Source organism: Formica exsecta, unplaced genomic scaffold, assembly GCF_003651465.1.
Source record: "Formica exsecta isolate Colony F162 unplaced genomic scaffold, ASM365146v1 scaffold253, whole genome shotgun sequence".
Taxonomy (NCBI): domain Eukaryota; kingdom Metazoa; phylum Arthropoda; class Insecta; order Hymenoptera; family Formicidae; genus Formica; species Formica exsecta.
In genome coordinates, this window is record NW_021849803.1 from 108,036 (window position 1) to 132,778 (window position 24,743).

A 24,743-nucleotide genomic window follows, 5' to 3' on the forward strand; every position below is an offset into this window, starting at 1 on the left:
GAAAGAGTAGTGTACTCCTCTCTCTCTCTCTCTCTCTCTCTCTCGTTGTGTGTTGTACCCACCTATAACAACGGTGTTTTGCGATGAGGGATGGACGGATGTGACGTCATAGGAGCTCACGCCGTGATCTATGGCGGCTGATAATGAAAGCGCAGAGGTGAGAGATACCGCGGTAGAAACTATATCGTATAAGCTATAGTTTCCGCGGAAGCCGTCATACGGCAATGCCGCAGCATCAACCCCCTTTCCCTCCCCCTTTCCAACCCTCTGTTCCTTCACCCCCCGCATTCACCATCCCCGTCACCTCGCCCGAATCCCCGCTTCCTCCCGCGGTTCATCGCGAAATTATATCTTCACAATGGGGGATTCGACGCGGCGACGATAAAAGCTTGAATTATGAATATCGGTTAATTCACGTTACGCATTCGAGAGCCGCGATATGGATGATCCGGCGCTCGCGTTGCTTTATGATGCGGTTGCGCGATCCCGCCGCTTCGATGGCAAACGCGCGAAAACTTGCAATTATCGTTGGTACGCAACGCCATTCATTTCTCGATAACAGCTGGAAGCTCGGTAATACGCAAGTGAAATTGTTGTCACGTAGTGGACAAGCGATAATACAGGGTAATAATTTTGCTAAGTCTTATAGCGCAATAAATTATCGTAATAAAAAAATTATGTATGTGCTAATGCAAGATTTTTCTGAAATGCTTAATTAATTGACGATTGCAAACAGTTAAAAATATGAAGTCGAAGATAAATGCAGAACTTAGCTTTAGTTTACCTAGTTAAAGTAATTTTCAACATTTATATAAAAGGAAACCACACACCACGCAGAAGCCAGTTTTGAGCAATTTAAGTTGGAAGCTATTTAAGAATCCATATGCTCTCTCTCTTTTTTTCTCTCTCTCTCTCTCTCTGTTCGGGTATATAACAATTAGTTAAAAATTAAGTTTGAAGCCTAACAGTTTTCCTACTATAAAAATAAATTGTTAAAATAATTTATTTGAAAATATTTAATTATATGTTGCTATAAATTATTTTTATATTTTTATTTCTTAATTTTGATACAAAAAGAAGCCTAATATCCTATTATAGAAAAATTTAATTATATTTTCAAGTAGAATTTTTAATAAAAAAATTTGCTTAATGCAATAATATTTTAAATTGTAACAAATATATAAACGAACAAATATAATAAAATATGTATATGCGGAATAAAAAAATATTCGCGTAATATTTTTTGTATAATACAAAGTAGCATTTATTACATTTTGCAAAATTTAGTTTTACAAAAGGCTGTCATACATATCATATTGCAAAAAATTTCAATAAAAATTCTACAAATATAAGTTTCACTTTAATTCAATATATCGATAATAAAATAAATTGGAGAGAGTCTCCATACATTCGATTATTTCGATGTAATAATTAGATGAAAACAATTATTCTTTATTTTTTTAAATTGTGCATGGATGCGAAAATAATTACAAAACATCCAATAAATAATATAACAAATATACATTTTGTTTGTAATTAAGTTGGAAGTTATTTGACACAGAGGTGAAATCATATAAATAATAATAAAGGCTGAAGTTGTAAATTTTCATGTTGTTTACAATACTTAATTCTTATGATCGAGCAACTAATAATTGAGCAAATAAATATTGTCCATCAAAGCGTAAATTTTGGCGCATTTAAATTTCATTTAAGCAAATTGTTTCAATTTGAATCGTGATTTTCGACAATTTAAGTCTATATCTAAAAAATTTAAAATCACGATAACATACTCATAAACATAAATTAGCAATCTAGAGCAACTTTTCTCTCTATGGGATTTATATAATCTTCCGAATAAACGGTTTTTTCGTTACACTTTTTCAGCTGCAAAAAATATATATATAAAGAAAGTATATTTAAAAGTTTGTTTCTTTTTTTCAGATTTCGTAAAACATTTTACTTGCTGATTAATCAAATAAAGTTGGAATGCAATTATTTAAATTTGTAGAATGCCACATTTACCTTTCTAATAATACCTTCGAAGAACGTCATCTCATTTTTTGCTCTAGTTAGCCGTTTTTAATTAGTTAGTGTCTCATGTAATTACGTATACGATGCACGAGAAAAAAAGCTCATCGACGAAACATCGGATTACGTGGCTCTAATAAAATTTCCGATAACGGCAACCCCATCACGTGATTTCATTACCGGTCGAAAATGCTGGTGCTTGAAATAAAATTGGAAGTTATTAATATCATTAAAACTTTAATTGAAGTCTTCACATAATTAGCCGAAAAACTTTGGAATCAAAGGAAAACAGCAAATAAGAATCAAAATGCATAAGCAATGACGTAATTAGTACATGATATATAGAGTTATGTATAACACTATATATAAATAAAAATGCAAATAATTTTGTTTAAATTTTCTCTATCTTAAATTATTCAATTTATATCTTACATAAAATTATACATAATTAGAATGAGGAAAAATATGAATGCTACAAATTCTATTTATGCACTGTAAATCTGATTTGTGGAAAAATATGTAGTCGAAAAGAAGTATGCGAATTTTTGCGAATATTGTATACCACAAAAATCATTTTAAATATACGATATGTATTTTGCATATATTTAATTGTTATGCAGTCTTTCAAACATTCAAAAAATATCATTATTTATTTCGTTTCTCAACTAAACATTTTTGAAATAAAATCCTGTTTCTGATCCGAAGTTATTCAAAATAACATTCATGTCGATCGATTCGCTATCGCATAAGGGATTCGATATCTCCGAGAAGCCACGGTGATCCTTTCGCTCTTCTTTTCTTCTCTCGCGGAAATATGTATATTTCGCGTTAACCCAGAAACTCTGTTGGCTCGAGCTTTTTATAAGTCGATGAGCTTCCTGAGAACTCATCTAAAACTCGGATTTAGGCGGCTACATAAAAAAAAGACCAAAATTGTCAGAAAAAGAAAGACAACTTGTACCATGAGAAAACAAAGAGTATATGGTCAGCCTGCAAAAAAAGCAACATGAAAAGGTATGATAAACTCGAAAAGGTTGAAGGGAGATTTAACGAAGATTTTCCAGGAAAACAAGAAATTATTTTCGACAACCGCCTAAAGCGTTTTATGAAGCATTATGAAAACTATTCAAATAATTCAGAATAATCATAATATAAATGCGGCATCTTAATTTTATTGCAACAATTCATGACGGCATCATAACGATTTTCAACAGCGGTGTGGATTATTTTCAAACAAATTTCGATATGCCAATTTCACGGTAGTGGATTATCGGGCATGATTATTTAATAATCCGCAAAGCAATTTTCAGGGTTCGAAATTGCGAGGTCGTTCATACTTTCACATTCTCGTATTATATTCAGAAGTTTCATGAGAAAGACAACTTTCCCTATTTTCATTCATTTACTTTTATATTTTTCCGGTTAACATTTTTTTTAAATATAAGAACAAAAAATAATCTTATATAGAGATAATTATTTTTTCAAATTACGGATAAGTTAATAATATTAAAAAGTATATCACAAATTTATATTAAAAAATTAGATTAAAAGTTTATAATATTGAAAAACTTATTAAAATAACATCAGCTATAAAAATTATACCTACATATACTTTATATGCACTTACATACATATTGCATGAGTTTATAAGTGCGTTTATGTAACTTTAATGCACTTTAAAATTTGAATTTTGCCAAAGCAAAAATAATTGGCTCTTTTAAAATAGAGAGAGAGAGAGAGAATTTCTCATTAAAAAATCTGAAACTCATATGTAATACATCATAAATCCCGCTTTTTTCTTCGATATTAAAATCATAATATGTAAAGTGTGGTATCATATCTCATGACAATATACCTTGTTATTTTTGTCAAAAAAATATATATTCCGACAAAGTTTGCTGAAAACTTTCTCTGTATTATCACTCACCTTAATACTGTCATCTGGTGAAGACATAGCTCATCGTCAGGTGAACCAGCCAAAGATTAAGGAACGCTCTCGAAACTCCGTTGCCGTCGTGCACGGCGGCTGGCAGTTCACCTGAAATTACATCGGGATTATTACATCTTTCGGTTAAAACCATATTGTTCAATTTATCAAATGAGACTAAGCGAAGAAATAATCTGTCAATGACAGGCAGTAATTAAAGAGCAAAAAGAAAATACAATTCAATTTAGTTTCCACATTTTTTAGATTTTTATTGTACAAATTAAGCAAATTATATAATATATATTTACAACAGAGATGAAACTGTCACAGATCGAAAATTCTATTGAATACATCTTTCAAATCAAATAAATATATCTATGAAAGTAATACAATTTTAATTTTCAAGAATAATGCGTTTGTCATATTTCCTGAGAGAAGTTCGGTTCCTGAACTTAATTGGTTTTCTTCTTTGACTCTTTGCTTATTACGTTGACAAGAATGTTTATTGTAATAAAATCAGTGAAAGATCGATATAAACAGTTTAAATTAATAACAGTTTAAATTATGATATTAAATATCCAATTTTCGCACAAAGCGTGCGTTTCTCGTCGACAAGAACACATTTGTCATCTCATTAATGGTTGTGTTCCATCTATAGGTTTCCCGTCAGATGCAAGCCGCTGCGGGTTGACATATTTTCGTGGCCTCCGTTTAATCGTTCTTCGAACAAGTTACATTTTCCAGATAATAGTTGAGGCCTGCGGGTTCTCGTGAAATTAAGCGACTCTTATTAATGGCTCTTACAACGCTCGGCGCTTCGATGTCGCGTTCATATATATGCGAATACATAGATATTCGTGATATGCACCAGGATGCAATTAAAATGTCTCTCAGATCAATAAAATATTTCTACGTTAATATTCTGAGTGTTTTTCATCAACCGTAATTTTCACAAATTTGTATTTTAACTTGATAATTTAACTATAAAAAAAAAAATTCTCTAATTATAAATAATTTATCTCTAAAATTAAAAACTTATATAATTTGTATATTTAACATATATTTGATCATTTTACGATATATATTGTCGATCTCTTAATCAATTGTTAATTTTTTCTTTAATGAGATGGGTAACAGATTTTAGAAAAGCAATATACTTGTAGATAAAAATTTTTTTTGACTTAATTAAATTCAGATATACTTGATTAATTATATTTTTAATTATTCTCCCTCCGTTTACTAGTATACATTGGTATATGACACAGTCTCAAAATTAAAAATAAATACATTGTTAAGTCTCCTTTCCATTTGTTGCGTTTGCTTACAAAACCTAATTCAATGATTCCATCGGTAAATTGCGTCTTTGTTTTGACAGTAGCGTTTCGAGAACAGTTCGCTACTACTTCTCCATCGTATCAGTATTATTCTGACGCCTTGCTGCGCGTGATCTGTTTTCCAATTAAAAAAGTTTCCACTTAATCGGGTAGAATATTTTTACGAGCCTCCAGCTATTCGCAAAACAAAAACACTTGATTTTTTTTCAGTCCATTAATGCATTATTTCTTTATTTTTCATTCGCATCAATACTGCTTTCATAATAATAAAATGCAATGTTATTGAATTGCACACTAAAAAAATAAGATCTTTAAGAATAGTCTATTTATATAAAATAGATTGACTAAATTGATTAAACAAAAATCTTGTGATAAAATATTAGTTCTGATAACTTTCTCAAACGTATATGTTGGATAAATAATCTCTTTTACTTTCGAATCATCTCTATTTCAAATCAAGATAATTAATAAAATTTTTAGTAATTTTTGACACATTATTTTATTGAAAATGTTAATATATTGATTAATATGCATGCACAAGATTCTTTTTTCCATTGATCCATTGATTTGCACACATTTGAAAAAAGACTAATTCATTGGTCTAAAATTAAGTCTGAATCGTTTGTTTCGTCTGAGAAAATTGTTAGAAGATCGTCGGGTATTGAGTTTTAATCACCGGGACAGCGTCAAAGCTCCCACAGGAATAATACTGATAAATACTTTTTGCTGCCAAGATTTCCCAAGCATTATTCGCGGCTATCGATCATTCGATCCGACCCGAGCATGGGCGTTCTTTCGGCCCGTTATTCTTTTTCTGTTTGTTGTCGGCATACTCGGCGATAGAAATCGCGGTCCTGGCCGTGTTCCAGGATCGCCCTGGAATTTGTCAATTCGTCCCACTCGATCACCACCCCCCGCCTACCGACTTACAGCTTCTTCGCTTCCCTCCACCCTTCGTTCTCGCCGTCTCGAGAACCACTGTCCCTTGGCCTAACCCACTTGCTCCCTCGATTCTTTACTGAGTCTCAAGTTTTTTCGTTTTCCCAACTTCTCTAGCGTCTCTCCTTTTCATTTCTTTATATTTGTTCTCTCTTTCTTGCGCGTTTCAGTTTCACTGCCTTTTCTGATTTTCCTCGTCACTGATCTTACTTCGCGCGCATCTTCCATAGACTTTTTTTTCCTTGCCTGACCGGCCACAGATTTTTCTTCCGGTCGACTCGCAAAAAAATCAGAGATCCTAAGATCTCCTTTACTGGTCTTAATCCAGGCATTCGTTCCATCAGCCCTGGCAGGAGAGAACCCGGCATTTTTCAATAAAATACCACGGGAGCGCCGACGGTCGGCCTTGTTGAGAACGTTCTTCGACGGTTTAATGATTACCAAAGAACTTTCTTGATCACGTAAGAGATCCCTTCCTTCCTTTCTCCCTTCCTTACTTCGTCGACGGATTTTTAATCTTAACGTGGGAAAAAGGTTTTGGAGAGCCGGCTTTTAACTAGAAGCCACCATGACTTGGTTTCATCTTTTAAATGTAATATCGAGATAACGTACTTGAAAGGATGCTCAATATTTCATTGCTTCTACGGTTAAATATAAAGAACTAAGAAGACATAAGTGGACTAATCACTATCGTGAAAAGCGTAAAATCGCTTTAAATTGTTCAAAATAAATGCGAAAAAAATAACGTCATTATTTAATGATGTTAAAAATATAACAACATTAAAATATAACGTCATTAAATAAAAGAACAGTTTTTTTCTTCAACCATAATTTGCAGATAAATGATATAATACTTTCTTTATTTGCATTATATATTTTATTGGACATAAAAGCAAGAAAGATATGTTTAAAAACTTATTCAATTATATACTTTTCAAAAATTGTAGATATATTACAGTAATATTTTCATTGTGTAAGAACATATAACTCAATATGGCGATAATTCAAAATATATGTTATAGCAATCAAAAAGCCACGGTTGCCAGTCTATTCACCGTTGTTCGCCTCTATTCCTCATTGCTATTTCGATTCATGTCCATTGGATACATTTCCTGTATGCGGTCGGGCGTTCGTCACCCCTTTAGCGCCATAGGGGCAGAACTTCCTATTAGTCACTTCCTATCCCGCTCATTCAGTGTTAAGAATTTCAATTCCCGATGTTTGTCCCTTGGCTGACCACAAGCCGGGACTTTAGATTTAATCTTTCGATTTGGAATCGTAAGGATTGGATGCGAGAGCTAGATATTTTGCCCAATGTTATAAAATGGTCAAAAAATATATTTGAGATATTTCGAAATATTTTTAAATTAACTTTATATATATAATTAAATGTTTTATGTTATTTATTTTTACTTTATATTTATATTTTTATCTTTATATCTCAAAATATATATTAAATATTGTATGTATAATAAATAGATTACATAAATAATAGGTTTACATGTGCACAAATTACCGCATTGGCTCTTGATTGCCTTTTATTTCCTTCGTATAAAGATTTACATAATTTGATTTGCATCTCTATGGCAGACCACCAAACCTTTTACTTCTAAACACGTCGTGATATTCTCAATCGAGAAATTACGACTTCCGCATTTAAAAATAGATAAAGTATCTTGTTGCGATGTGCCTGAAAATTTATTTTGACATATAATTTACGAGGCGAGACATGACCGTTGCGATGACACATTGAGTGCTTAATGTCAACTTTTGGTCGTATACTTGGTAGAGATAACGGAAAGAAATTGATGATGAGATCCGTGGAAAAGGTCCGAGATCAGTGGGAGGCTCTATGATTTATGCTTTCCGATATATATCCTACGGCTGTGTTCCTCGCAGTGCCCTATTATTATAAATCTGGAAACATCCGGCTACAATTTATTGGAGCTCGTTATTTATTCTCTTCTCGTTATTTACCATTGATAAATCAATTTCCGCGATCCATCTCTTAACAATACAGATAACAACTATTCATATATGTCTCTGTATGCGTATAATAATTTCTGATAATGTTAACGACCTTCTACTTCCATTCACACATTTGTGCGCCTCTTGAAACAGTTTATGTACAAATACATGTTTATATTATTGTATCGCATAATTAATCTCTTCAGGAATATTGACACATATGTATACATTAAGAGAAAGAGAGAGTTTTAGTATGTAAAATCCTTTCACGAATAATTAATTTTAACGCACAATAGGGCTATGTATGTATACATTATTTTTTTCATAGATTTCAAATATTTTTTAATTTTTTCTGTTTTGTTTAATAATTATAAATATATTTAAAAGAAATATTTGAAAGAAATTTTGAAAAAAAAAAAATAATAATTTTCTCCGACTTCAGGAAATCCATTTATGAAGAAATTAAAGAGCTATTAATGCTTAAATATTATAGTTAGTTAAATAAAACGTAACTCTAAATTAATTAAAAAATCTCATTAAGAAGATACAAATGCGAATTTTAAAACATTATATGTATGCAATGCTAATAAAGTTAAGAAAACAGTAATCATTGAATCGAAATACGAATCACAGGTTTGAGCGACCTTTCGATTTGGGTTATATTTTCCGTTTATATCGGATCCATTCTATATCGGCACCACGCGCGATCACGTACTAGAATTTAGTATTGCTCGCTTCCTACCTCTACAATTTTGCGGTGGGAATCTGAAGTTGTCGACAGAAGGACCGAATTGCCACGAGAGCCACGTTCCAAAGGACCTTCGTCTCTATTACTTCACTCCACCCCGAGGTTGGGTTATTTTTAGCCTTCGATAACTTTGGTGGCTCTCTCTTTCGATGGCAAAGAAATAGATCAATCGTTAAATGTCTTTTATGCTCGTTTGTACTATACAAGAAAAAAAGATCGGTTTTTTACCCTTGATTTTTTTCATTCCTTTTATTTTCTCAACAATATTTAAAATTATTTTATAAAATTATTTATATACACGACGAGATAAGCAGTAGCATTTTTAATATAATATTCTTATATTAACCCTCTTTCTCAATTAGTACAAATTAAATTTATATATAATATTATGTAAGCAATATAATTTAAATAAATATATTACATATAATCTATGTTTGAAGCACACATTAGACTACATTCTTTATTAATTGCTTTTATAACAAATTTAAGAAAGTAGTAACGAGAAATATTGTATAAAGATAAAAAAAAATAATAATAGCTTAAAATATAAAAAAGAAATTTGATCTCTCTCTCTCTCTCTCTCTCTCTATTATATTAAATATATATTTATTATATATATTTCATATTATCAGTACTTATTGAAAATTAAAATAAAAACGTTATTAATTTTTCATATCATATAGATCTGATAGATTATTTCTTCCCTCTTTCAAATATTGGTATATTATCCTGTCTTGATGTGCCAATTTATCTCAATCAGCAATTGTATCTTACTTCATCTCCAGTATTATTTTTAATGATACGTCGACATTATATCAATCTATTACGATACATCCATTAAATAAACACGCAACAAGACATGATAGCAGTGCGGTTGCAGTTCGTACCTTCCTCGAAATTAAATCAGAATCGATTAATCAAGGTGGCGTTTTACCGCGGCGGCGGAATTAAAGTCGCGGTGGATGCCGGAGTGGAATGGAGAGTCCATGTAATTGGCTTAAGGACATTCAGCTTGGAAATTCGGGCCCCGAAAGCGCTTTATTATATATATTTCATATTATCAGTACTTATTGAAAATTAAAATAAAAACGTTATTAATTTTTCATATCATATAGATCTGATAGATTATTTCTTCCCTCTTTCAAATATTGGTATATTATCCTGTCTTGATGTGCCAATTTATCTCAATCAGCAATTGTATCTTACTTCATCTCCAGTATTATTTTTAATGATACGTCGACATTATATCAATCTATTACGATACATCCATTAAATAAACACGCAACAAGACATGATAGCAGTGCGGTTGCAGTTCGTACCTTCCTCGAAATTAAATCAGAATCGATTAATCAAGGTGGCGTTTTACCGCGGCGGCGGAATTAAAGTCGCGGTGGATGCCGGAGTGGAATGGAGAGTCCATGTAATTGGCTTAAGGACATTCAGCTTGGAAATTCGGGCCCCGAAAGCGCACCTTAATGACCCAAACATTGCGCGGTTCCAAGTTGATTAGCAGCGGAGGCATTGGGGCCCGCGAGTGGCATTTTAATTGGTCCTGCCTAACCTTCGCTCTCGTGCTCGTCTCGGGCTCATCGCCCAAGCTAGACTAGACAGGAAAGAGAAATTACCGGATTACGTCGCCGAGCCACAGGGCACGACTGTATCTTACCGCGGAACAATTTCTCATGTGGAGCTACATCGCCGGAAATGGTCGAGGGGATGTCGTATGTCTTTAGCAGATCGTGAAATAAAATTTTATCGGACACATGTCCAATCAAGGATGCAGCGCTTATTTGGATAAATGCCTCAATAACTAAGCTTTTTCTATTAATCGAATATTAAGATGTAATATAAATGATAAAGTAAATATTTTTTACAATTTTATTTTAGATTAGAAATTTGAAAAGTTGATTTATTCCTTCAAAAAATACTTTAGTAGTGTTTATTGAAATTAGTTCTGTGGAATGTATATATAGCGCTTATATTTTTTCTTATTATTGCATTATTTTCATGGAAAGTTTATAAACCCCATAATTGTATGCTGAATTTCATCGTTTGTTCTTTGAAAAAAAATAGCGAAATATGCTGTCTATTAAAAACACAATATTTTATTGTAAAGTGTAAACAAATAGCAAGTACCAAAATTTACAGATTAAAGGTAAAAACTTTATAAATAGATGCTTATCATTTTCCACACATTATATATTAAATAGACGAGATCACTAAAAACTAATCTCATTTATCCGTACGTATTAATTTTGGCTGGTAAATTATTTATATAAAGATACAAAATTTATTTGGTTGTATACAAATTGAGTTAGATTGAGAATACGCTTTGATGGATCGACCAAAATCAAAATCATTGAAATGTTTATTTAAAATCAGCTTTAATGCTATAATTGGGTTTCAGTTGAATATATTTTAACAATAAAATTATTTTATAAAAACAAAATCAAATTTCCACGATATCACAACAATCTTATATACGACACGTTCTAATTACAATTTTAATTATATGTATATTATGTATTGCATACTTTATATTCAATTTTATTCTCTCTCTCGTTATCGATGTTATTTATACATTACAAAAAGTATTTTTTCAGTAACAAATATTTAAAACAATCGAGCGTACAATCCTGATATTGTATAAAATGATATAATTTTATGTTCATATTTGATACAATCATTATTACCAGAAAAATTTAATTTTATTCAAATTATTATATATTTATATTATTAGTTATTTCAATTATCTTATCTTTTTTTCGAAACAAAATTTATCAATATGTGACCGATGATTATTTTATGTTATTAGCAATGTTAATCTGTTTTTACGCAAGCATTAAATTTCTTATATATTTAAATCCTTTATACATATGGGCTGTAAATATGTATGTTTTAATTACTGCTCTCACAAATAGCGTGATATTATTACAACATTCGTTACAACAAATACGTTTTTGTATGTACGCTATACCAAAATCTGTTGGAATGCATCATAAATTTCCTTGTTTTTATGCAAAGATTTATATGAGTTTGTCTTCTTGTTTTAGTTGTTCTCCCGTATTTAACGATGAGCCCATGTTACGAGAACAATGGTGTAAAACTGACCACGCCAAGGCACTTTCGCAAGTAGTTTCTTGGTTGCACTTTGCTGCTTCCGAAAGTCGTTGAATGTTTCGCGTCACCGTAAAACTTTCTACGTATACATATATATAATTTAAAGAAATCATCAGATGCTTTATAAAATACAGTCTTGGTGAAATAATAATGAAAGAAATATATATGTTACGGTACCAAACTGTAAAATTTTTAATTTTTGCATATCTGATAATTATAATCACAATTTAATTAAAGTCTTCATATAATATTACGTTAAATAAATGCATGTAAGGAAAAAATACAGGATTGACATATATATTCAGTATTAAATATCCAATTACGTTACAAATATACACAAGTATATTCAAGGATCAACTAATTCATTAGAGACTGATAGCAACTAATATCCACTCACGTTGCCTTATTTTCCTGGCATGGAGTATACTTGGAAATTACACACACTAGAGAGTATTTAACTCACTAATAATCTTAGTCAGGCACCAAATCGCTCGAATACGTTAATGACGGTCTGAATTGGCAGACTCAATTCGATCAATACCAGAGTATGGAACCTCTGTGGCTGACATTGTTCCTAATGCGTCACAATGCCATTTATCTCGTACTTGGATCAATGTGGATAACTATGAATGCCACGGGCTATAGGACCAAGAACTACAAAACTCTACTTTCACGTAATAGTAATAAAACTAGTAGTCATTAATAAGCTATTTCCAAAAATAAGAATTTTTATATAAATATGTCAATATATGCAAACCTGTTGATTATTTTAAATTTATAATTATATCTCATTATATATCAAAGACGGGAATTTTGAAGAGTAAAAAATGATAAAATTTTAATTATGCTTAAGTCTCGAAATTAATAAAGAGCGTTGATCAATAGTATATATTGAGATTTATATTACTTATCAATATATGTATATATCGAGATTTATACTACTTTATTATTCTACTATCTAATTTTATAAGCGATATTTTGTAACGAGGCACATATTATTAACAAAGAGAAAAATTCAAAAATTTACATCAAATAAATGCAAGAATATGTATTTAAAATTTAAAGTGATCAAATGGCCCATATTCTTGGTAAAAGAAGAATTAACGCATACACGTATGCTGAAGCCTTATACATATCCATGGAAAATGTTATACTTTTAATATATCCCATATATTTTATATAGTATAATATTTTCCTTAATAATACGAGAGCCGTAATTTCCATCATAAAATCTCGGATTTCAAACTGTAAACTTCTTTACGGCCAAAAAACCAGTCTATTCAAGCGCCCCAAAATTCTCTTAAACCCTTATATATAGCGATGTAGAAAGAAAAAAAAACTCATGAAAAATTCAGATTTCTCTCCGAATACATAAAGTTTCGGTATTGAAAGGGCTAAAATGTTGCTACGCGAAAAGCCCGACGTTACAACGAAAGGGCGAAATCGCGTCGCATCGCGACGCTATCGCAATCGCCCTCCGTGCTGCAAAGTCGTCTGTCTTCCGCGCGCGCGAGCGCGAGTGCCTTATTATGCTCGTCCGAGGTTAACGCCTTTCTTACCCGCGCACGTAAGCCTCAGGTCAGGAAGCATTAGATGCGCTTTAGCAGACGTGAGCTCGTCGCCGTCGTCGCCGCTGCTCGGAATAAAGCTCGCAAATGGACGAAAAAAGTGGTCGCGCGATAACGCGCTCCTTTCCCGTCGAGGTGTATTCACTGCCCTCTCTCCGGTGCAACCACTCACCCCCGGTCATCTCTCTCTCTCTCTCTCTCTCTTTCTCTGTCTCTCTCTTTCTCTCCGTCAACCCCTCACGACTCGTCTCATTTCCATACCGCCGTCACATTAGGCTGCTGGCATTTCCATTTCCATGAAACGTGGTTTCCCGGTCGTCGTTGTCTGTACGAGGTTGCTAACGGCGGACGACGCGACGTTGAATAAAGATTGCGCCTATGCGCAATCAACGACGTTGTTTGAATCTTATGCCATTGTGCTTCCCATTCTCGCGATGTTCGTTGGAGCACGGATGGAAAAAATCTACGCGACTAGAGATGCGCGACGGCCAAAATATATACGTTCATATCTCTCCGTAGTCGACTCGATGTCGGTGAAAAACGAAACATAAATTCGATGTTCCATGAGATGTGAGAGCTTGCTGCTGAGAATTTATTGGCGATGTGAATCAAAACTAGCTGAGAGTTCCTATAAATTTTCCACACTTTACAAAATTTCTCGAAATTATTCAAAGTTTCCATTTCATCAATTCAGTATCTTCTCCTTTCTGAGCACTTCATAAGAAACGCGTATTAAAGAAATGAGAATTTTTATCAACATGTAATGATAATATTAATGTAAAATATAAATTAACGCAATGGCAACATATTTTTCTCTGAATTTTCTCTTTAAAATATTACTGATTAAAATCATTTCGGGAGATTAATCTAAACGAAACATAATTTGTGAGATTGAAGCGGCGTTAAAGCGACAGAAATGAATGCATTCGAGAAGAATGAAACGATGACAGAAAGATCAAAGATGCATCTTCGAGATTATGACAGACGCGCGAAAGATTAAGATTTTCTTGCGTTGAGTTTATTTTTGAGAAGTGGCCTGGGAACGAAGAAGCGAGTTGTTGAAAGCGGCGGGCATTATGTCCGCGAGAGAGAAGAGATGGACGTTACTTTCGTATCTCTTTTCATTTCCCATTCCCCTATCGACATTCTGTTCATCTCGGGAATACAGCCACCCCGGCGAAGAAAACTCGTCTTATCTTGCGAAGAAGACCGTCCTTTTTTTCCCGCCGTCTTGGCAAACGCGCGAATTTCGCGTTTATGGACCATCAGAAAAAGAGGAGCACAATGCACATTGTGCATTGTCAATGTATCAAAGATTTGCACCGTCGTCAGCTACGTCAAAACGGATGCTAGCCTCCTCCGAGCTAGGGGGGGAGGGGGGCACTGTCCTCGCTTAACGTTACTAAAAGTGCATTGATGTCAGCCTGTCAGCCAAATACAAGACCGTTTCCCCTGTTTCCTACGATTGAGTGTAAATCCTATTCTTCGTAACAACTTTGCTACCGTGTCAATTTTTCAACGAGTTGCAGGTCGTGTGTATGTATGTGTGTGTTTTTTTACGCAGACAATGATTCTATATTCCTGATGCAATTTCTTGCATACTTTATTCTCCCGCTTCATTTTCTCGTATTTAACATTGAACGTTTTTCGGTTTTCCAATAAAGTGAATTAAGAGAGAATCGATTCTTTTTCTCGTTGTTCTTATAAAATAAGATTTTATTTGCATTTACGCACAATTATACTTCGAATCGAAAATGGTGATTTTTCTAAAGACACCGTTTTATAGTAAACATATTTGTACGTTTACAGCCAAAAGCGTAAGATCTGCGAGGTGTTTATTCTTCTCCGGTTTTTTCTCCCAACGCTTTCGTCAACGGCGTACTATTTTCTTAAATCACAAAGGCATATTTTTACAATAATATTTCTGAGTTTTATTTCTACTAAAAGCTTTATTCTTCGTTAGAAATATTATGTGAAGATTGCATTGTACTTTTTTATAGAATAATACTTTTATGTTGTAAATATTATAGTATTGTAAATATTTATCGTGTATTATATTTAATCAATGTTGTATGATCCGCGTTGTTTGTTTTCTCTGCTTCTGTTTTTCTTGGCGATCACGGCTAAAAGCTTCAGGGATCAATGATCTCTTATTCTCTCCGTAGAACAATCTATAAGAAGATATTCTCTCTTCTCTTATATAAAAAATATTTTCAAGATGCTATTATTGGATGCTGTTTAAAAGCTTGCAAGATTATCACTTTTTTATATCGATAAGAATTCACCTGTGTATTTATCTCTATAAAATGCTACTTCATTAGAAGCCCATTTATATTACATGTAATCAATATTAATTATTTTAACTATATTATTAATATTAATTATTTTTTGCTCGCGATAGAGTCATTCGATGCGTCTTGCAGAAATTCATATTCCATATGATTTAACTCAGTGGACTAACAATAAGAGGTATCCTCTTTGTTTTTTTTCTGCACGTGTCACAGAATACGCGTGATTAGGTACCCTGAAATAAGCGCAATCGAGCGTGATCCACGAGACGAGTACGACATCGTGCGTGAGCCATTGAATGGATAATGTCGCCCCTTCGCGCGCGCGAGAGAAAAAGAGAGACAGAAGGAGAAGAGAAGAGAGAGAGAAAACACGACCTCTTCTTTCCCTCAGGGTTTCTCGTCGAGTTTTCGGTACATCTGCTAAGCGCATTACGGGATAAAGGGGAGTTTCCCGTCTTACCGATGCTCGCCGGAAAAGGTGTCCGCTCTGCGAGGGATTTCTTCATCACCCTTGCGTCTCAATCGCATTACACATCACAGACCATACGACGCTAGATATACGATTAACAGCTTGTTTTATGACATATCACTATAGATTCGCGCGAGTGGTTTTTCTTGTTCTTCAGAATTTTCTTTGAACATCGAGAGAAATGAGATTTTTCCTTCGTCGCTAATGTTGCTACATATGTTAGTCTCCTCCAAAAAGATATCTCGTTTTTAATAATTCTTGATAATGGAATTGATATAGACTAGTAGAATGTTTATAGAAAATCGAAAATATATTGCTTATTAGGAAAATGTCTTATTAAGAAATTTTTTTCATCATATTTTTTTCTTCTTTGTGTTATATGCATCACGAAATCTAGAAAAAAACATTCTTTAAAATAGCTATGAGAAACCAGATATATAATGATAAATAAAAAATCCTACTCTGCGTCATTTTTCGAAACGTGACAGAATATTCGGAATACCCATTTCGTCGCTAGGTGGTAAAGAACTGCGAAAAACGGCGTTTCCTGGCGGCAGTACGCGTGATAAAACGCACAATATTTTCCTATCACGCGAACGCGGTTGGCCGGAATAAATTAAGCGTCCTCGCAAATTTTCGGAAATGCCGGCGGAGGGTCGCGCACGACCCTCTATAATGAAGAGCTACAGCGACATTAACATTCTACATTGCTGGAGAGAGAAAGGCGGTCGTCGTGAATGTTGCTCGCTTATGTTTCACGCGGTTAGCTGTATCCGGATGGTGGCGAGCGAAAAACGCGCGGCTCAACTGTGAATAATCACCGCGCGAATCCCCTGCGATTTATACCTCGTTTCGTATTCCCGCCGACTCTTGCGACGAGCAAGTCCATTCAAGTTTGATAAGTAACTAGGGTCGTCGTGGGAACTTGCTCTGCCTTCATTTTAACACCGTGAAAAGCATTAAACAACGAGAGGATATTTGTGCAAAACGTTCGCATAAGAAGATTTGAAGCATGTGAGGAGAAAATGCTTCAATTAATTGTAAGAGAAAATATATACAGATAAGAAAAGCAAATGAAATCATTTTCGTCTTTGAAGGAGATTTGAAGCATGTGAGGAGAAAATGCTCGTTTCTTCTATCGAAACTTCAATTAATTGTAAGAGAAAATATATACAGATAAGAAAAGCAAATGAAATCATTTTCGTCTTTGAAGGTAAAACTTGAGTTTCCAAAAATTTTAATGACAAGAAATATTCTTCTATCGGAGCTGTATTCCACAATTCTCCATTTAAATCTCGAGCGTACATTATACACAGAATTTACTGCTATATATATATATATATATATTTCCCTTTCGTATAGTCAAAGTCACCCTTAAAAGCTAAAGTAACTTCAATTTCCGACAAAACTTGACGTATGTAGCTTCGCGTAATCGTTCGTTTGAGCTCAGAAATGCAGTTCTGTGCGTATAAGATTCGCGCTCCGATCGCAGAGCGGAAATCACCAAGGGAGAAAATCGTAGAAACGAGCTCGAGATGGAAAGAAGACATCCAGTTGCGACGCGATTTAACTTTCAAAATTGTTAAACCATATCGCGCATAATGATTCGAAGTCTCCCGACTATGGAGAGAAACTTCGCTCAGCTTTGATAAGTAACTATCGACATGCCGGCAAAATTCTCCTTCTCCTCTCAAGACGAGTGAGAGGGAAAAGCTATATAACGAGAGGGTGGCAGACGTGTTCACGTAAAGGACATACTCACCGTTGAGAACGTGGACCGCGACGGTGGTCTTGGCTTTGCCAGGCACCACGCAGCTATAGTTCCCGGCGTGCCTTGGACTGGCCCTCTCCACGATGAGAGTACTGACAATCACGAGGACCTCCTTGCCCGCCGAGATCTCCGTCGTTCTGTTCTCGCTGAAAACGAGATCGAGACGTGAGTTTCTCTCCAGTTTACATATCGTGACCGAAACTCTACGCATATGTATAGGATGTCTTTGTGTATTCTCCTTTGACCAATCTGGAGTGGAATTTTCCGTAGCATAAAAATTCGATTCGATCTTATCTTATTTCGAAGCTTAAAACAAAACCTTAAATATTTTTCTCATGAATCCTTGAATTAAAATTTTGTTAAACATTTTTTATAAATTTTGAAACTTTGAACTCAAATTAAAATTATATTGGTCTCCTTAGCTTTAATTAAGCTTCAAGTTGTATATAAGGTTCTACTTAAATTTAAAAATTTTGTATTTCAAATTAAATAAAGATTAATATTTTAATATTTTTTCTTGCACTTCTAAGTTTAATTTCTGGTAATTTTTAATCGCTTCCTTGCTTACAAAAAATCAACTTCCATCGGTAAATGGAAAGAAATGCGAGAAACCTGAGACACCCTATACATTCACGTTATCGAGTGGTTAGGAAGAAGAGAAAGGGAAGTGATTTCGCCGAGTGGACGTAGAATGCTGTTGGAGAAATTCCTCTCTAGTCTCGCGTATGTCAATCTCGACCAGGCCTTGTCTGCCGATTTAATTAAGAAGCTCGTTTCGGAGCTGGAGGGCGAATTTATCGCGAGCGAGTACATTATTTGAATTTCGTATATTTTACGAATAGATAACGAAATAAGAGATACAGACTTTCTATTCGTTTTCTTTCGTGAGATCGGAATGACAATTGGTTCACTTCGTCCAGTTCACATTTTTCATTGAAAATCCTATTTAATCTATCTAACAATGAGTCTACAGAACAGAAATAAATAATATCTCAGAATAAAAATATGTAAAATAAACCTTTTTTTACATTGCAAGCGACAAATAAAACAAGTAAATTATTTGCTTTACAACAAACATATCATTTTTAATTCTGACAGGACTAATTGTTCGACTTATATCTTTCATTAAGCATTTTGTACTCCACTTAGTTATTATAATCTACTCTATAAATCCTAAACTTCTTTCTTTAATACCCAATATACATACTTTTCTTTGTAAATTTGATATCAAAGAGCTATCGATATTGAATGTACACGAAAATATTTATTTCTACCTGTAAGAGAAATTATAATACTATATATTAAAACGTATATTTTAATACTATATTGTTTTAAATTTTTAACAGAAAACGTATGAAAACTATTATTTTTAGTGCATAAATAAAAATTTTCTGATATTTATCATTTTTTGTTTTAAATAACATTACAAAAGAGCTTTATATTCACGTATACATACAAATGTAGATATGCCAGAAAATTTCTATACATATGTATTAAAAACTATGACTAAGAATGAGCGTACGGTACGATCTTTTATCGACTCACATACGAGAATAATACTTATACGAGAGATTTTGAGATATCTCCGGTATCATCATCCAAAAAGAGCGGAAAGCGAAGAAAGGAAAATCGAGGGCATAGTAGGAAAAGAAATCTTTGCTCCTTTCGGGAATGTAAATTTCAAGCAAATCTCGTGGCACTTACGTATTCCATCTTTGTCGCAATAATTTAATTAAAATCCTGCTTCACGTTAGAACTGCCGTGGAATTGTTCCGAAAAAGCTATAAAGCGTTCCTCTCCGTTTTTTTTTTGCACAGCCTCGTAATCGATTAAGAAATATCGCGGCACAATATCGTTAATTTTTCTTTCAATAATAATACATTATTTACGTTAAATCAACTAGACATCCGAATCTAAAGCGTTACAGTTATAAAAGACGTTATTAAATAACGTATTAAATTTAACCCCGAGAGACTTTTACATATGCAAAATTTCTTAGCTCTTTAAACGATTCTGGCAGCAAGATTTACAATATTTGCACAATCTCTCCAAAACGTATTGTACGAATGCAGTGGATTATATACAAATTGTGAAAAAAATGATGTAGAGAGAAATAAAATTTACAAATAGTTTGTCTATAGAGACATGTCGCAATAAATTCGTTACCGGTTGGTTTTCGGAAAACGATTTATCGAAAACGATTACAACTCGCGTCTAAATCGTAGATAAAAGAAACTTTATAACATAGGACTAATATATAATAATAATTCACTTTCCAAACACTTACCTAATGTCCTCGCTGAGCGTTTCGTCTCCCCTGGTCCAAACGACAGACTCGTTCAATGATTCTAGCACGTTCCTCGCCTCACATCTGAGTCTGAGAACACTGCCCGCCTTTAAATGTCTCTCTTTGGAAACTATACGCCCGGAATCGTCGCTGATCGTCAGAGTTGGTGCTGCAACACAAATATAGAATACGTATGCACAAACAGTCGTGTTCAGATTTTCTCGAAATACTCTTGTGCGCGAGCATTAATTAAAAGAATACATTTCAAATAAAACATTTGCATAATAAAAAAATAAAATAACAAAAACATGATTGTTTATTAATAAACGATATTTATGTATTATTAATGATATATATTTTTTAAATCAATATGTTCTGTATATAATTAAAACTCGAATAAATTAAATAAAAAATAAAATCCATTAGCGTGCCAAAGTCTGTTTAAAAATCCTGCAATTGAATTTTAAAAAACGTTGAATTCAATAGAAGGCGAGAACTCGCGAGGAACCCCACGTAAGGAATGTTAGTAGAACTACTTATGTGATGCCAACGTTTTCTTATCCCTTTAATCGCTAAATCTAATGATACGTTGGTAAAAAGAGAGATGACATTTAAAGAAACAAGTTGACATTGATCATCAATGATTCTAGATCTTAATTTCTCAACGAGTTTGAAGTTGTTAAAAATGTAGCTTCGAGCTTTTGGAATACCGTTGAAGATGACGCCGTGCAAAAAGGCTGCAAAGAAATAAAGAGAGCTATTTATAAAGGAAACGATTATTCTCAGGGAACAATTGGTCTTATGGATCTTAGGTAGACCATACGCCCGCGGCAGTACGGAGGAATGACTTCATTGTAGAAGCAGAAATGTAATCTCATTTCTTCCAGATGGACGCATAGATTTTACTATTTTGACCACATCTTCCTCTTTGTGCGGGCTATACACATTGACTTGTTATCCACAAAGTGTACTTGACCTGTGTCATATGATTTACTCCCCGATTGACACGATTGGGTTACCATACGCTCGTGAACTCACACAGGGGACGGGCGGATTACGTCTTTTGCTTTATTGTTGGCACAATTTATCATAAAATTACGTACTGCAGACACGTCAATGGCCATCGTTAAGGTGAGCGCTCTTGCGGGAAACGTTATGTCTTTATGCTGATGTAGTATATTTTTACGGATATTAACATGTAAACTACCACCTGTTCAAAATTTATCACACTAGGATGTATGGCTCTCAGGGGACCTCTATCCAATATACGATGTTAGAAATTGCGTTACATATAGTCTTGCGTACTACATTGTAAGGTACTATTGTACGAATGATTTTTATGTTTCCACACTTTTGTGTTACTCACTACGCTTTTTCTCTTTAATACAATACATTTTAAAAAATCTGAAAAAGATTGAAACGTCTGGACCAACATTATTGTATACTATGTAATATTATCTATGTAATATATCAACAACATTTGTTTGTTTACGTCACAAGTACCGTATCAAGTGGCTTTATGCATGTTTTTAAATTGAATTGACTTCTTATTGTGACTTCTAATTGAGCCTCTGTTACTTCTAATTTTTAACAATTTATGAAAATATAAAATTATATAATCTAACAGCAACATTTGTTTACTTACGTCATAAGTACTGTGTTTAGGCTCAAAGTGGCCCTACGCATGTTTTTAAATTGGATTGACTTTTTATGAGCCTCCGTCACTTTTAATTTTTAACAATTTATGAATCGTAAGATTATAAAATCTATGCGACTATCACCAAACTCTTAATCTTTGCATAATATATAAATTGCCTTATATGTTATATAATAACTTTTTAAATAATTGAATAAGTATTTGAACATTTTGAATATTTATATATTAAACTCTTGTGACTTTTTTCTATTATTTTATTCTTGTAATGCTGTTTTTTAATTTATTTCAGGCAAACCGTATAACCAAGCAATCCGGTTTTAATAAAGAATTATTTTGAATATTTTGAATAATTTAGCACTGCTGTTTTTGTTTTTCCCGAAAATGTCAATAGAATGAAGTAATGCAGGATTCAATAATATTTTGGTTCAAATGGCGATATAAACGTAAAATATATACCAAATATGTCGAACAGAGATAGGATAAAAACGTATCAATATGCTTGCTCACACAAACGTAAACAAAAAAACATAAAAAGAAGATTCACTGCAACCATACTTGCCTCTCGGATTCTTTATTCGAAAAATAAAAAGACTGTAAAGTCAACACCTGGAATTACCCAGTTTCGCTTCAGTTAGGCGAACGTGAAAGCAAAACGCATTAACCTGCGGTCACGTCGTATCATCCATATCGATGAAAGCTGTCGGCAAAATGCTCTTTCTCTTTCTGTTGCTGCACAGGATGTTCGCTCGCGTTCGCTTTTTCAAGCGAGGAAATCGGAAACGGATTGTTCGTGACCAGATGCGTAAAACGCATCTCGGAAATACGTGCACCGGTCCAGCTTTCCTCTTGGCGTTCGCGCAAGATCTACACTTTTGCGAAAATAGAGTCTCGCAAACGAAAGAATAGCGAGCGAGTCCGTTGTTAAAATTCAGTACAACCGCCCAACAGCGATTCTCAAGTCGGCTGCTATGCAAATTTTATGATACCACTCGCTCCATATCTTTCTCGTGTCTTCTCCGACCGTTTTTGTCCCCTCTACATATTACTTGTTCTTGTAAGTTACATGCTATGAGTGGCAATTGATGGTATTATACATATGACGCTTGAATGGTAATAGTAAAATTACGACTCGTCCTATATCCTAAGAATGTTTAAAAAGTTAATGACTTAAAATTTCAATACTTTCAAAGTAATAAAAGTTGAAAAATCTAAAATTTATTTAGAATTGAGAGATTTCTGAATCTCAGAGGTTTGAAACTTTTAGGATCTACTCAAATAATTTTAACATTTTTATCTTTCTAATTCATTTAATGATTATTTGTATATATGTGTATTGTTAGCTTATTCAATTAATTTTTTGTTATATTTTAATTAAATCTATTAGTTTTATTTAAATCTCACGTTGTAAAAGTTAAAAAATATACATATATCTGCGTTTTATAAGCACAATAATTAGCACTCTCATATAAAAGAATCCTATCTGTCTCTCGTTTATACATAAAATTTTTCAACACAATAAATTATGAATTATTTCCATGCGTAAAATTATATCAAATATTGAAAAATTCAACGTGAAATAATTATTTCAAAATACGAAATTGTTCGTTAAATTCTTTGTGTTGCATACGTAAATTCAAGAGTTTGAAATTGATTATATAATATTTGTCAGAAACAGCCAAAACGAAAAATTTTAATGGATATTAAAAGAAAATCTTTCGACAATTATTCGTAATATTAATAATTTTGCAATAAAAAATTGTGTAAAGGTTTCGTCGAGTTTTCTCTTCTGCATTTAAATGGACGGAATTCTTTGAGTACGTAACACAATACTTTTCTTTTATTAAAAATGTCTCGATCTAATTAATTCAAGAAATTTTTAATTTTACATATTTTTTCTATATTACTACGTTATATTATCGATGTCAATTGAATTATGAAAAAGACATAAAGAATGATACGAACAAATCAGTATAGCGTGAATAATCCGAAATTCAAAGTTCTACATGAATGAATCGCTTATCAGATGAAGATAACTTAATGCGATCGTATCTGTTACGTAAATACAAGTTACAGTAGGATGCTTTCAACGTACTTGCTGAAACACTCGAGCAATCTCTTGATTAATGTCCGCGATACAGAGGGGATGACGACACGGCGAAACCACTTAGAATGAAATGAAGCTGTCAAGCAGGAAGCTCGGTTCAATATAGGAGTGCTTTTGTGTCGGTAAAAGCGAGAATTTGAAAGTTAAAGGGACTCAGGAATGTGCTTTACTCGTCTGATGCATTCTCTCTTTAAAGATCAGCTGAACTTCACAATGGGCGTGATCTACGCAAATAATTTTGAAAGTATTGATTTATTGAGAGGTTTATTGAATTGGCTATTTAATAAATAATGTGCAAGCAATTATTTTTTAGACAGCTTTTTGCAAGCATTATTTATTAGACAGCTTTTTTTTCTACGTATATAAAAATCTATAAAAATTTAATATACCTAGAAAATCACAGAAGACAAAAATTTAAGCATTTATATATCTTTAAATTTTAAAATAAATAAATTTAAAGATATCAGTCTAAAATATTTTCATAATTTTATTACATAATTTTATTATTAGATCTATTAATTAGGGAATATAT

General features: G+C 33.1%; 1 protein-coding gene across 5 annotated transcripts in view; it reads right to left on the bottom strand.

Moving 5' to 3' along the window:
• Positions 1-1,664: 1,664 nt before the first annotated feature.
• The window catches only part of LOC115236501, a 174,156-nt gene continuing 151,077 nt past the window's right edge, over positions 1,665-24,743 (bottom strand). Inside the window, exons 6-10 of one of the 5 annotated variants that reach the window (XR_003884199.1) lie at positions 20,451-20,619; positions 18,155-18,309; positions 3,956-4,066; positions 2,023-2,226; positions 1,665-1,884 (exon numbers count right to left, since the gene is read on the bottom strand). Coding sequence is in view for 4 of the 5 variants with exons in the window: in XM_029809001.1 (XP_029664861.1) it covers positions 11,971-12,143; positions 18,155-18,309; positions 20,451-20,619 (497 nt within the window). In the remaining variant the exon portion in view is untranslated. Of the gene's footprint in view, positions 1,885-2,008; positions 2,227-2,916; positions 2,940-3,955; positions 4,067-11,814; positions 12,144-18,154; positions 18,310-20,450; positions 20,620-24,743 lie in introns of those variants that run through there. The other 4 variants (XM_029809003.1, XM_029809005.1, XM_029809001.1 and 1 more) reach the window with 4 other exon arrangements.